At 37.9% G+C, this 14,338-nt stretch overlaps 1 protein-coding gene across 1 annotated transcript in view; it reads right to left on the reverse strand.

The window, feature by feature from the left end:
* Positions 1–14,338, reverse strand: part of LOC126335318 (esterase FE4-like) — a 299,162-nt gene that overhangs the window by 21,564 nt on the left and 263,260 nt on the right. Inside the window, exon 9 of the mRNA XM_049998474.1 lies at positions 11,834–11,966. Coding sequence (XP_049854431.1) covers positions 11,834–11,966 — 133 coding nt within the window. The remainder of the gene's footprint in view (positions 1–11,833; positions 11,967–14,338) is intronic.

The following is a 14,338-nucleotide window of genomic DNA, read 5'->3' on the forward strand; positions in this document are numbered from 1 at the left end:
GTTGTTTGTTTTGGTTCTGATACTGTGTCATTACTTCTGCAAAAGCTGATTAGTTGTCCATAATGATCAGATATTTCTGTACGAACTACATGTGACTCATAGTTACACATATTAGTAATTATGTTGTCAATAACTGTCTCACTTTGTGAAGTCACTCTTGTTGGTGCCGTTATTTTCACTTTCATGTTATGCTGTCTTAACAATTCTTCAAAATCCTGTCTTATTTTTGTGTCTTTTTCCCATGTCAATGTTGAAGTCTCCACATATAATAAGATTTCTCTTCATATTCATTCTCAATAAGCTAGCAGTTTTTTTTCTCAGAAAGATGCTAATATTGCCACATGGTGTCCTGTACACACAAAACACTCTAAAATCCTTTGCCATTATACCAGTAACTTCAAAGTATTTTTCTCTAGCTATGGGCAATGTAGCAGCTTCACTGTTTACATTCTTTGATAGAGTACCTGTTTTAATATATATACAAACGCCACCACCCTTATATTTAGATCTGCAGAAGTAACTAACTAGTTTGTAGTCCTTTACTGCAGCATTGTGTATTTTACTTTCAGTTAGTCCATGTTCACTTATGCATAATGTGTCTGGTCTTACTTCACTCAGGAGTACTTCTGCTTCTAATTTTTTGTTATCAAAGTATTGAATATTTTGATGAAGTACTTTTATGTAATTTTTCTTTTGTTGATTTACATGTTGTGAGCTGTATTCTGGAGCAAATTCTTTAGTATCGTCTTTTTTTGTATGGTGCTTATATTTTTGTTTTCCAGTTAGAGTGTATGATTTTTCACCCCCTTCAGGTCATATTAGTTTCCCTTGCTTCTAATGATTTTGCACACATCTGCAAACATTCTGCTGAACGTTACAGACCCCAGTCTATTTATATGCAAGCCATCCTTCGCTAGTGAGTTTTCACATAGGAATTTGTTTGGGTCTATAAAAATTGCCCCAAGACGATCACATTGTTCTTTAAGAGCACAGTTTATTTTGGGGATATATTTTTCACTCACCGACCTTCTGTTTATGATTCCGCTAAGCCGAGATCCCGCGTACATATTTCTTGCGGGACGAATCATGTTTCTTGTTTCGTTTGCCATTTCTTCCTCACTACTGCTCCTTAACGAATTCGTTCCAACATGTATAAACACCCCTTTATAGTTATGTCTGATTTCAGAATCTGGTTCTGTAGTATCTTGTCTTGCATTTACCATATTTTTAAAATGTTTACCGAGCTGTTGCGTTTTAATTCCAGGTCGTACGTCGATCTTGCAATTGGGGACAGCAATATTCTTCAGCAGGGAATCGCCAATTATTAAAAAGTCATTTTCCTTTTGTTGCGTATCTGTTACCTTGTTTTTTCTTTTGCTGTATGTCACCACCTTCCATTTGTATTTATCTTCCGGTTTTTGGCTTACTGAGTTTACCGAGACATCAACGGGAGCACTTGAAATGCTGTTTTTAAAATCCGATCGCTCACTCGTATTTTCGCGATCTTCTTGCTTTTCCGTTTGACGGCTTTTACACACATATGACTTCTTTTCTTGTATTAATGTATCGTTTTCTTTCTTGCTGGTCGAAAGTTGGGTTTTTAATGCCTCAATGTCACTTCGTAGTATCTTTATAATTTCTCTTTTTGTATCAACTACACTTACAAGATCGGCCGTTTCGTCACGTAAACAACCGTGACATGTCCACGGAATATCATCGCTGACGAACTTTAGATTCACTTTCGCGAACTTGTCGTGTAACCAGAAGTTGCATTTGATACACAGAATACCCTTCATCACACGCTTATGACATTCTCTACACGAAGAACTGTTCATTTTTTGCCTTTTTAGCGAGAGAGAAGCGTCACTACACTTTCCTATCGGCGCCATCTTGCCAGATGTTCAGAGTGCTGAGGAAAAGTGGAATAAAGTACAAAGACATCTGTGTGAAACTCAGTTTCTATGAGAATGAGGTGGCAGTGATTAGGAACTGTCATCAGGAACAAGAAGCAAATATTAGAAAAGGGGTAAGGCAAGAATGTGCTCTCTCTCCTCTTATATTCAGTACTTACATCCATGAAGCTATAGACCAAGTTCGAGAAATTACTGAGGTGGGGATCAAAATGAATGGGCAGAAGATAGGCATGCTATGCTATTCAGGTGATATTGCTATAATCATGCAGAAAAAGAAGATCTAGAGGAAGTTCTCAGAACAATGGAAAAAATTCTATGCAATCATTATGGAATGAGAAGAAACAAGAAAAAGACTAAAGTGATGGTATGCAGTACAGGAGCAGAATATGAACCTCTCAGAATGAGAACTGCAAGAGAGGAGTTGGAAGTGATAGATGAATTTACTTACCTGGGAAGCAAAATCACAAGAGATGGTAGAAGCCAGAAAGAAATTGTGACTAGAATACAAAAGGCCAAAATTGCATTTAATCGGAGAAGGAACTTACTCACCAGCATCATTAGTCTGACAATAAGGAAACATATCATGAAATGTTGCATTTGGAGTGTGACCCTATGCGGATGTGAAACTTGGACATTTGGAAGAGAAGAGAGAAGACGGCTAGAGGCCCTGGAAATGTGGTGCTATAGAAGGATTACGAAGATCAGCTGGAGAGACAAAGTAACAAATGAAGAAGTGCTTAGAAGAGCACAGGAAACCAGATCTCTGTGGAGGCACATGCAAACGAGAAGAGACAAACTTGTAGGGCACATCCTATGACACAACATCATCATGGGAACAATAGCAGAAGGAGCTATTGAGGGAAGGAATCGGCTGGGGCGACTAAGGATATCATACTTGCAACAGATCATAAAGGACGTTGGATGTAACACATAGACAGAAGAGATGAATGGCACTCTGCTGCAAACCAACCTCAGGGTTGAACACTAAATGAAGAAGACCTAATATGACAAAAGTTTTGTGTGTAAGCGCAGATGTGGTATTGAGTCAAATGCTTTTTGGAAGTCAAGAAATATTGCATCTACCTGACTGCCCTATTCCATGGGTTTCAAAACATCATGTGAAAAGAGAGTGAATGGGATTTTACATGACTGTTGTTGTCCTTTGGCGTGGAGGATGTCATTCTGCTTGAGATACCTCATTACATTTGAGCTCCAAATATATTGTAAGATTCTGCAACAGATGGATGTCATTGATATTGGTTGGTGATTTTGTGGATCATGTCTGTACCCAGTCAGTCCTCCCACACTCCTGACAGCAGTCATATGGAAGGAAACCTTAATACACTCTAAGACAAAAACAATGATGCACCGTGAATGAATTATCAGAATGGGATGGAAATTGATAGATGTTTTATAGGTACATACAAACAAATGATTACAACTTAAGAAAAATTGGATGATTTAGTCAAGAGAATGAGCTTCCTGAATTGAAGAAGTCAGTAACATATTGGTCCACCTCTGTCCCTTATGCAAGCAGCTGTTCAGCTTCACATTGATTACTAGAGTTGTTGGATGTCTTCCTGAGGGATAAAGTGACAAATTGTGTCCAATTGGTGCATTAGGTTATTAAAATCCCAAGCTTGTTGGATTGCCCTGCCCATAATGTTCCAAAAATTCTCAACCGGAGAGAGATCCAGTGACCCTGCTGGCCAAGGTAGTGTTTGGCAAGCATGAAGACAAGCAGTCAAAACTCTTGCTCTGTGTGGATAGCCAATATCTTGCTGAATTGTAAGCCAATGAAGGCTTGCCATGAAGGGCAACAAAATGATGTGTAGAATATCAACATACCTCTGTGCTGTAAGGGTATTGCAGATGACAACCAAGGGGGTCCTGCTATGAAAATAAATGGCACTCCTGGTAGTTGAGCCTTGTAGTGGGTGACAGTCGGGCTGGTATCCCACAGCTGCCTGGAGTGTCTCCAGACATGTCCTCGGAAATGGATCTCTTTGACTGGAGTAGAATTGTCTTCAGTGATGAATCCCACTTCAAACTGAGCCTTGATGACAAATGAAGACATGTTTTGAGACACTACAGACAGCAATGGAAAGCCAGCCTGTCTGTCACCCAACATGCAACCGGACAACCAGAAGTGATGGTCGGGGGTACCATTAGAGTTTCATACCAGGATCCCTTTAGTTGTCAACTGTGGCTCCCTTACAGCACAGTTGTACGTTTGTATTTGTGTTTGTATTTTGTTGCCCTTCATTGCAAGCCATCCTTGGCTTACATTTTAGCTAGATAATCTCTGCTTGCATGCAGCAAGAGTTTCTGCTGCTTGTATGCAGCAAAGTTCCTGCTGCTTGTCTTCAAGCTTGCCTGAGACCATTTGGAGCATTATGGGCAGAGCCCTCCACCAGCTCAAGATTTTGATGGTATAAAGTGCCAGTTGTACAGAATTTTGCACAATATCCCTCAGGAGGACATCGAACACCTCTTTCAATCTATGCGAAACTGAACAACTGCTTGTGAAGGGGTCAGAGGTGGACCAGCGTGTTACTGACTTGCTTAGTTTTTGAAGCTGTTTCTCTTGAATAAGTCATCCAATTTTTCTGAGTTTGTAATCGTTTGTCTGTACATGTACATTTCTTCTTGGTGCGTCCCCCCCTCCCCCCCCCCCCCCCTTTAGAGTGTATATGGCACAAGAAGTAATACGATGTGCCATTATCTTCAAAATAAGTCATTTAGTGTATATGTAGAGGACAAAGCTGAGCTAGAAAGAGATATGTTTGAAGATCTCTACAAGGTTAGGTATTCCATAAAACTGATTCCACTGGAGGCAGATGTGTTTAGGTAAACTGTTTATAAAAACATTGAAATTTACGAAGAGTTCAGAGCCTGATCAATCCCTATCGACATCTGTAAGGAATTTGCTCCTAAGATAGCCCTTTCTGTGAGCTGTTTATTATATTATATTATTGAGGAGGAAGAGGAAGTAGGTGAAGATGAGATGGGAGATATACAGTGAGAAGAATTTGACAATCCTAAGTGGAGCAGATGATGTTCCATCAGATTTAGGTTCTTGGGACAGCCAGCAATGATGAAACCATTCCACCTGCTGTAGAAGCAGAATCAGACAGGCCAAATACCCCTAGGCATCAAGAACAATGTAGTAATTCCAATTTCAAAGTAAGGAGGTGCTGCCAGATGTGAATACTACTGAATCATCAGTTTAATATATCATGGTTACAAAACAATGACACAAAGCATTTATAGACGAATGTGAAATCTGGTACTAGATCAGTTTGTGTTATGGATTAATGTAAGAACACATGAGGCAATATTGACCATATGATGTATCTTAGAAAATAGCTTATGGAAAGACAAACCTATGCTTATAGCATCTGTAGCTTTAGAGAAAGCATATGACAATGTTGACTGAACTATACTCTTTGAAATTCTCAAGGTAGCAGGAATAAAGTACAGGAAGAAAAATGTTCTTTATCACTTGCACAGAAACCAGACTGCAGTAATAAGGATCGAAGAACGTGAAAGGCAAGCAGTAATTGAGTAGGTAGTGATAGAGGGCTGAAGCCAATCCTTGATGCTTAGGGCAAGTAATGTTTGATAATGGTTTTAAAGGAGATGAGCAAAATTTGACCATAATTTTAAGGGAGGTTTATGGGAGATTTGGCTGCAATAAATTTCAACTGCACATCTACCTCTCATTTTCTTGGAACAGTTGTCTATGGATATATATAAAAAACTAGCATATGTTGCTTACTTTTACTCTATTACTTCATACAATGTCATATTTTGGGGTGACTCCACAAACGGAGAGTGAGTTTTTGGGGTGCAAAAGCATTTAATAAGACCCATTTGTGGTGTAAATTTAGAAATGATCATTATATGCGAGTGTTCTAAGTGTGTGTGTGTTAAGTTTTCTGACATGTTACGTACCTACAAATACACCTCATTCATGGTTCTACAGAATTGAAAATGAATCTGCTCTAATCTAAATAAAACAATTTATATGTTCACGGCATATAATACACAAATATAATACCAATAACATGTAACAAATTTGCAAATATGTATTACTTATTTAAAGAAGGTGCAGAAGCCTGCAATTTTTATCTTCTTGTGTAAATTTCAAAGAACTCTTGGAATTATAATAAAAACTGTTGTCAATCAATTAATCAATTCTAAGCTGCTGCTGTTTCTCTTTTGAATTGTTGAGAAATGTTGTTGCATTGTGTGAGTCAATTTAGAAATAAATAACATAATGAGCCTTTTAAATATGAATGTCTCTATGATCTTCTTTCATGTATCCTTGTTACTTCTACATGTTATTTGTACCACAGCTAATTGGTACGAGGTGACTACATATGTGGTTTGCCAATACCAACTGAGAAATAAGTAAATATTCCCCCTGTCATGACTCCTCTGGACACTTAGACCCTGTCATTCTTTCTCTGCTCCTCACATTCCTTTGAGCCAAATAGTCTTCTTTGTGTAGAAGTGCAAATAGTCTGCAGTAGTATTGATTCTTATGTGAAAACTTCTGAAGATGTATTGGGTGTGGAACTTGAGCTACCGATAGCACTTTGCAGAATTAATATTTTCAACAGTTATCACTGATGACATATATGGGAGAAACAGGCAGTCAATAAGGGAGCCAGAAACCTAAAAAAAAATATTGCTAAAATAAGAGAGGTCGTATGAAATACAGGACAGTTTGTCACCCTACTGATGTTATTCAATTTGTAGAGTGAGAAAGCTGTCAAGGAAACCAGGAGGAATTCGGAAAAAGTAAATTTTAGGGAGAAGAAATATAAACTTTGCCATTTGCCAGTGACATTGCAATCCTGCCCAAGACTGCAAACAACTAGGAAGAGCACTTGAGTGGAATGGATAGTATCTTGTATCTTGAAAAAAGATTATGAGATGAAGATCAACAAAAATAAAACAATGATAATGGAAAATAGACAGATTAAGTTAGGTGATGCCAAGAGAATTACATTTTGAAATGAAACACTAAAAGTAGTTCATGAGTTTTGCTATTTGGTGGGCAAAATAACTGATGAAGACCAAAGTAGAGAGGATGTAACATGCGGGCTGCCAGCAGAAAGAGAAACATCTCTGAAACAAAAAAATTCATTAACATTTGACATAAATTTAAGTTTCAGGAAATCTTTTGTGGAGTGTAGCCTTGTGCAGAAGTAAAACATGGATGATAAGCAGTTCAGACAAGAAAGAAGATTTTGAAATGTTGTTCTGCAGAAGAATGCTAAAGATTAGGTGGGTAGATTGAATAACTACTAAGGAGGTCCTGAATTAAACCAAGTAAAAATGAAATTTATGGCACTACTTGAATGAAATAAGGGATCAGTTGGCAGGACACTTCAGATCAAGGAATCGTCACTCTGTGAATAAAGGGAAGCATGGGTAGTTAAAACTTGTAGAGGGAGATTCAGGCACAAACCAAGGAATACAAGAAACCCGTCCATGTAACACAGATATGGTTTTATTCACAAATCTGTAAACAATAAAAGAAATAAGCCTCTCATGACTCCACACATAACAAAACAAAAGAAACATACAGAGGGTGCAACATCAGCGATACACAGAACAACTAATATGAGTGGTACAAACTAAAAGAACATAGGGAGCTTCAGTCAATACTGCTAAATGTGTATATAGGAGCGAGTTGCTGGTAGACACTGCAGCAGAGACTGTGCCATTTGCATGCTTCATACAGGCAACCTCCAGTGGCTGGCCCATACTGATACAGTTGGCAGTTGATTTAAGTACACAAACGTAACAACACTACACTCGGTGCACTCACAGTTACACTCACTTGCACTAGTGTCAGGATACAGCAAACACAATAACCGTTAAAATGGCTGTAGGTTGCAATAGTTATTCAGAGACTAAGACACTTGCACGAGATGGATTAGCATGGAGAGCTGTGTCAGACCAGCCTTTGGATTGAAGGCCTCAACAACAATAATATCAATGAGGCAGATATGTAGCAGGCTGAATAAATTCTTATTTCCTTTCATGAAATCTGATTCTTGGAGTTTCAAAGTCGCTTCTCATGAGGTTTATGGTGTCTTTTAGCATGTGTCTGTTGACTGAAACGTTTCTGCATTTCTGTTACAGTCTCCCATTCAGACAAGTGTGACCATTCACACTACCCTTCCTTGTATGCTCTCTGTGTATTCTGTTATTTTAACTTAATATGGATCACATGCATTTTATAAGTACTGAAGTATAGTCAGTACCATTGTTTTGGAAGTAATCTCTTTGGTATACTGTCTGCAGTTTCCCAGTGTCCTACCAATGAACTGAACCTGTCATCTGCTTAACCTACATCCCAGTCTATGAAGATATTCTGTTTCATACTTCTACACTTTATTTCTACCAGATATTTGTATGATGTGACTCATTCTAGCTGCTCCTCATTAATACTGCAGTAAAGGATACAATAATTTAACATTTTATGATGTACATAATTTTTCATTTCTTTGCATTAAGAGCTGGTTGCCTCTGTTGCATCAGGCAGGTATTTTGTTGAGATGTACCAAATTGGATGTTCTCATAATTAGCTGCATGATTTGTTAAAGAAAGGTGAGAGACTGCAGTTGACAATGTCTGTTATTACATCGACATATAGCAGTAATAGTGGTGGTGCTGTTACACTCCCCTGAGGCACACTACTCCATGATTCCGTTTCTGTAGATGATTCTCTCACATGTTGTGTGATAGCTGTCAGAAAATTCTCAGTCCAGCCACAAACCTAGTTAGGTACCTCAGAGGAATACATTTTCTTTATATGTCACTGTGGTAGTTAGTCAAAAGTTCTGTTGGTTTAGTCCAAAAGAAAATGAAATACAGTGTTGAAATATTATGCCTGTAGTTAAAATATCCCGTAGTTAAAATATCCCAGGTTACACATGCTGAAATCATTGAAGATATTTTGGGCCACATTGTGTATTTATTGAGATTGTGCCTACAGTCTCATCTATGCGATGTCCTCTCCTTGACCACAAGCTACATGGGTGTCTTGAATGAAAATAATCCACTTGTTGCAAAAATTGCTCTATCCTAGCTTTTTCTAGATCTACTTGAGTAAATTAGTGAGGAAGCTACTACTTTGAGCAAACGCGCTGCCTCCTCAGTTTTACTACACTGCTGCTGTTTATCAGCCTGTAGCAATTCAATATTTACTTGATTACGATGGTATATTTCAAAGAAAATATTTTTTACCATCTGTAAATATTGAGTCCTATTTACAGTACATTATTACAGCTTTACAACAAACATTGCTTCTTACCACGTATCTTAAACAACCTTTCAGTCCTTGGACCTAGATGTTCAAGAAATTTGTAGAAAGAGTGTCTAATGAGATACGTTTCTAATATATTTTTTTAAATTTTTTTTTGAGTTTGTAGATATACGCAATTTCTTTCTTTATGTTAGATAGGAGCTTATTGAATAACAGTAACTTACCACAGAGAACATAACTCTATTCTGAGCCCCGGACAGAGACAAAGTCTAATCGAAAACAGTTTTTGTGTCTTGTGCTGCGACTGTGTGTGTCACAGTTTAGTTGAAAAAGATTTTGTACTCAGCAGTTAAGACCATTAAGGAGTAAATGTTTTGGGAAGTGTGAGTGAAAGTTCCAAGATCCTTGAAAAAGCAAAATGCAGGGCTATGAACTTTGCACAGTTTACTGATTGTTTCTACTGCACAAACACTCCATTTATTTTAGGTGCACTGCTCAGAAGACAATTTCATAAGACAACATGGAGTGAAAAATATGCAAAATAACAAACACTCCTCTCTTCACGTCAACAAACTGAGAGGCATAACACGCTAAACTGAGCTTCTCGGTTAGTTTGGCCATGTGTTTACTCCATTTTAACTTGTTATCCAGCTGGAACTCAAGGAATTTTACACACTGTGCTTCATTTAGTATACAGCCATTTATATCTACTTCTGGTACTAAAAGCCATTATGGCGTGTTTGCAACTGTGTATTATGAGTCTTTTTGAGATTAAGACTTAAAATTTTAGCTGCGACCACTTATAGGCCTGTTCAGTTATCACCTCAGCTGTTTTCTAGGGTTGAGTTTGGGCCCTTGATTAGTATGCTTATGTCATCAGCAAACATTGTCATTGTTGTAGAATTCTTTCAGACTCTTCAGCCTCATTATTCTGGCTTGTTCTGTTTTGCCAATTGTTATTAGATTCTGACTCTTCTTCAACATTCTGTCTGTCTTCAGTTTTTTCCTGACATGTTACTTTTCACACAAGAAAGTGCCTTCATTTGTGCTAACTTCAGGCTGCAACAGTTTTCAAATATTAGCCATTTGGTTTTAAAAAAGTAAAATTATGTCACTTCTCTATATGAACATACAGACATTTTGTCAGTTTGTTTTTTTATTGTTAGTTGTACTTATTTCTTTTATTTTTCCTTTCTATATTGTAATATTAATACTTATTTCTTTGTAGCAAAATATTTATTTGTATTCTTCCTTTCCATTTTGCATTATGAGGTGAACTGAGATGAAACTTCCAAAAAAGTTGTATCTTGCCAGAAGACAATCAGAATATCATTAACATATTTGTTTGCTTGCATTGGTGGCGAACCAGTCTAACAGGGAAATTGCGAATTACCAAGTTGGTGACACTGTCAGCTGATGTTTTGTTCACCTTATGTCAAAGATCGGATGTTGTGCTGAATTTGCTTTCTTTGAACTTTATTTGTAAGTATCAATCTAAATTGTCTTTTTGTAATTTAAGTGCATGTTGTGCAAATTTGCAACTCCATTTCAATAGCCAAAAGTTCAGTTTTAAAGTATACTTTAGTCTGGCTTGTGTTTTGGCCAGTGGAAAATGTAGGGATATGTTTTCAGAACATGTGGGCTGAATAAAATTGTAATCATCAGTATTTCTTCAGAAGAAGACCAAGAATTTGATGCAAATGAAGAACCACCTGGTACTATTCTCAACCCAGGAGATTATGCTGTCATTAAAGTACAGGGAAGCGAACAGTTATTTAGATTGTATGCATGTAATTAGAAGGCAAAGGTTATGCTCATGTTTTCTGAAAACACAAAACAAGGCTGAGTGAACATGTTTACTGTAACAGGTGAGGAGTCATGTTTTCGTCAAGGATATGTTGTTCTAAAGGTCTTCATTACTTCTGGGACTGTGCCTTGCTAATCCAAAGATTTCATTTTCAAACATGATGTCAGTGACACTGCATTAACAAACAAGTCAAGTTAACTGATTTAACATTACAATAAAATAGTTAGAGGTATAACAGCCTTAACAGAATAAGGAAACACAGTTAATGCAATGTTTTTAGTTTGTCTACTGAATAAAACTTTTTGAACATGATATTTTTTTTTTTTTCTTATGCTCCATCATCAAAAACAGATTCTGACATGCCCCAATTCATTCTAAATACCAATAAATAGAAAAAATAAAAAGATTAACACTGTTGTTTCTACTCACCATTCTCTGCAGGGTGAATAGAATCACCAAGTTTTTATTTTTTCGAGCTATAAAAGCACTGGCTAAGTTCCAAATTTAATTATAATTTTAGGTGTAAGACCTATAATCCAGTATAATTTTGATTTTCATATTTATTTTTAAAATAATCAATTTTTCTTCTAAAGTTGAAAACTGTTCCAATTATCCCCATTTTACAGTAAACAAGTAAGCTCTTCTCTTATGTGCATCTTTCAAAGCCACATTTATTTTATTCCCTCCATTTCTTTGCATGTTCATAAAAGTATTTTACTACTGATTTATCATGAAATGTATTCTGGAAATGAGGAATCTGTTCAGTACATTCACTATTCCTCTTTGGAATTGAATGAAACTCAATACACTAAGTGATATTCTTACCTGAAAACCCCCTGACTGTGTTGAGAATGTTGCTGAAGGAGAATTGGTAGTAGAACACAGGTTCTGCAGACTTCTGGGACACCATCCTCACAGTTTTATCTATTCCAGAATTGAACAGCAAGTCTGAAAACATCTGTAATATTTTCACTGTTGGTTAATCACATAAATCCAATTGATATTGTCTTTGTGGCTTAAAAGTTTGTATTAGTGGTGTTGACTATACACAGTAACAGTTATTACGCTGCTCCATTAAGACAAACATTTTGAATTATGCAACTTAAAAATGTCAAGAAAATGCCACGGAACTAAATTTAACAGGCACAAAAAGTTGCAGATCCCTAATGTAAAAGAAATAACATAAATACTGTAGCTATGTACCAAATTTATTTATATAGCAAAAATTGGATTTTACTGACTATTAAATGACAATGTTGATTAGAGACTTGAGTGCATAACTGGTATGTGATCAATATGCAAACTGTCATACTTATTCTAGATTCTGAGACTTAGAAGCATTCAGGTGCGGCCTGAGACTACAGTGAACATAGCTCTGCAGAAGTTTAGCATTATTCATGTGTCTTACGAAACTGTTAAAGGTCTGACAGGCTAAGCTACATCTACATCTGTAATCAGCAAGTTCTGGAGGGTCCTTGTGGTACCACTATCATTTCCCCCTTCCTTGTTCCTTTTGCAAATGCTGTGTGGGAAAAAACAGTTGTTGGTATAATTCCGAATGAGCTATAATTTCTCTGATTTTCTCATTGTGGTCATTTCGCAAAGTGTCTGTGTGAGTAAGTAATATTTGGTCAAGCTCTTCTTCTTATACTTCACTGTCTTCATTGAGGTGCCTTCTGTTTCAGAACTACTACTTGCACAACTAGAGCTTTGCTTAGTCCTGCCAGGCTGCCACATGTTGAGCTCAAAAATTGTTGCATTTTGTTAGACTGTTCTGTTGGGACACACTGAGCTTTGATGCACTTCAGCACATGTCATATAGACAGTGCTTTCATGGCAGTGGCTTCTTTTCTGACTCTAGTAGCTCTGTGGTCTTCTTCTGAGGTTACTGGGGAATTGCTCTATTTTGATTTGCACTCTTAAAATGTCAGACAGGCTGAGCAGATCTTGAAGGCTCTTCTTTCAATCATCTACTGTGAGTCTGAAAAAAGTTAGCTTCCACTGCTTTGTCTTCTGGTGCAGCAGGACATTGACTCCATCATAGTCTTCCTTCTGGAGGAAATCAGTGTTTCTTTGCATCAGACTGTCTAGGGTAGACATCTGAAAATCAGTTGTTTGATGATGGCTAGTTTCTTCTTCCATGGCGACTTCTTTGCCTGACCTATGCAAATGAGGTAGCAGTGTAGACAGCTGACAGCTTTGTCAAGGTCATCAGGTCTATGTTGCGAGATATCCATTGTCACGCAATCTGTAATGTTATCAATATGAATATGAAGATGGTATCGGTTCTTTCAGACATGTCCAAAAGAACAGATACCATTGGTGATCTTGCGGCTCTCAAAGAATGAAATTACAATGAAGCTCAGACCTTTAGCTCCTTACAGGCATTGATAAATATCAACGGGGACAGTTGAAAATGTGTGCCCTTACCTGAGATCTTCTGATTACACGGCAGACGCTGTATCTGTCTGAGCCACCAAGGACACAGAGGGTAGTGCGACTGCAGGGACTTATCTCTGGCACACTCCCCATGAGACCCACATTTCCAACTTACTGTCCACACTACATTTGTAGTGCCCCTGCCCACTAGACACATTACTCATGGCAGACAATCTACCAATTCCCATAAGAGTTCGGGATATGTGAGTGCATCCACACTGAAGAAGATCATTGGTCGGTAAGCCTTATCGATATGAAGGTGGTGGATCGATCATCATCTTCATCATGGCATAGTAGTCCAATTCGCTCCAGATCCAGGAATTTATACTGCAGCCCTCAAGCTAGACAATCCTTCCTTGAATGGCATACTAAAAATTGCACTCTCTTTTGAGATCGTGCTAGCAGCAAATGAACTTCTTATGGCCCGCCCCCAAGTTTCAGCAGTTCCACCACTACCATGCGGACGGAATTCTCGAAAGCCTTCTTCCATACCATGGTGTTGTAATTCATCACTTTCAGACATGTCAATGACCTCAGAGCAGCCAGTCCAGCCACATCTGTGCAAGCAGCCTTCTTGTCCTGACTGTTTTGTGACACACCAACATGCAGACTGCCCTGATTGCTGGGTGCACTACAAGGATGGACAAATCTGAACTGTCTGCTGTCAGGCATCAGGTCAGTTCAAACCCTCACTTCTAACTTGTGTCACAGGGTGGTGTGTGAACTTCAGGCCATCATTCCCCAGAGCAATCCTTGCACCCCCAAGTTGTTTACTGATCTCACAATTGCTCACCAGGATGTTCATTTCCAAGTCAATACAGGAGCAAGAGATTTCCTGGTCAATCTCCCGACATATGCTCTTCTGGATTACCTGGTGTTGGCCCTGCCCTC

The sequence above is a fragment of the Schistocerca gregaria genome, chromosome 2 (assembly GCF_023897955.1).
Source record: "Schistocerca gregaria isolate iqSchGreg1 chromosome 2, iqSchGreg1.2, whole genome shotgun sequence".
Lineage (NCBI taxonomy): Eukaryota > Metazoa > Arthropoda > Insecta > Orthoptera > Acrididae > Schistocerca > Schistocerca gregaria.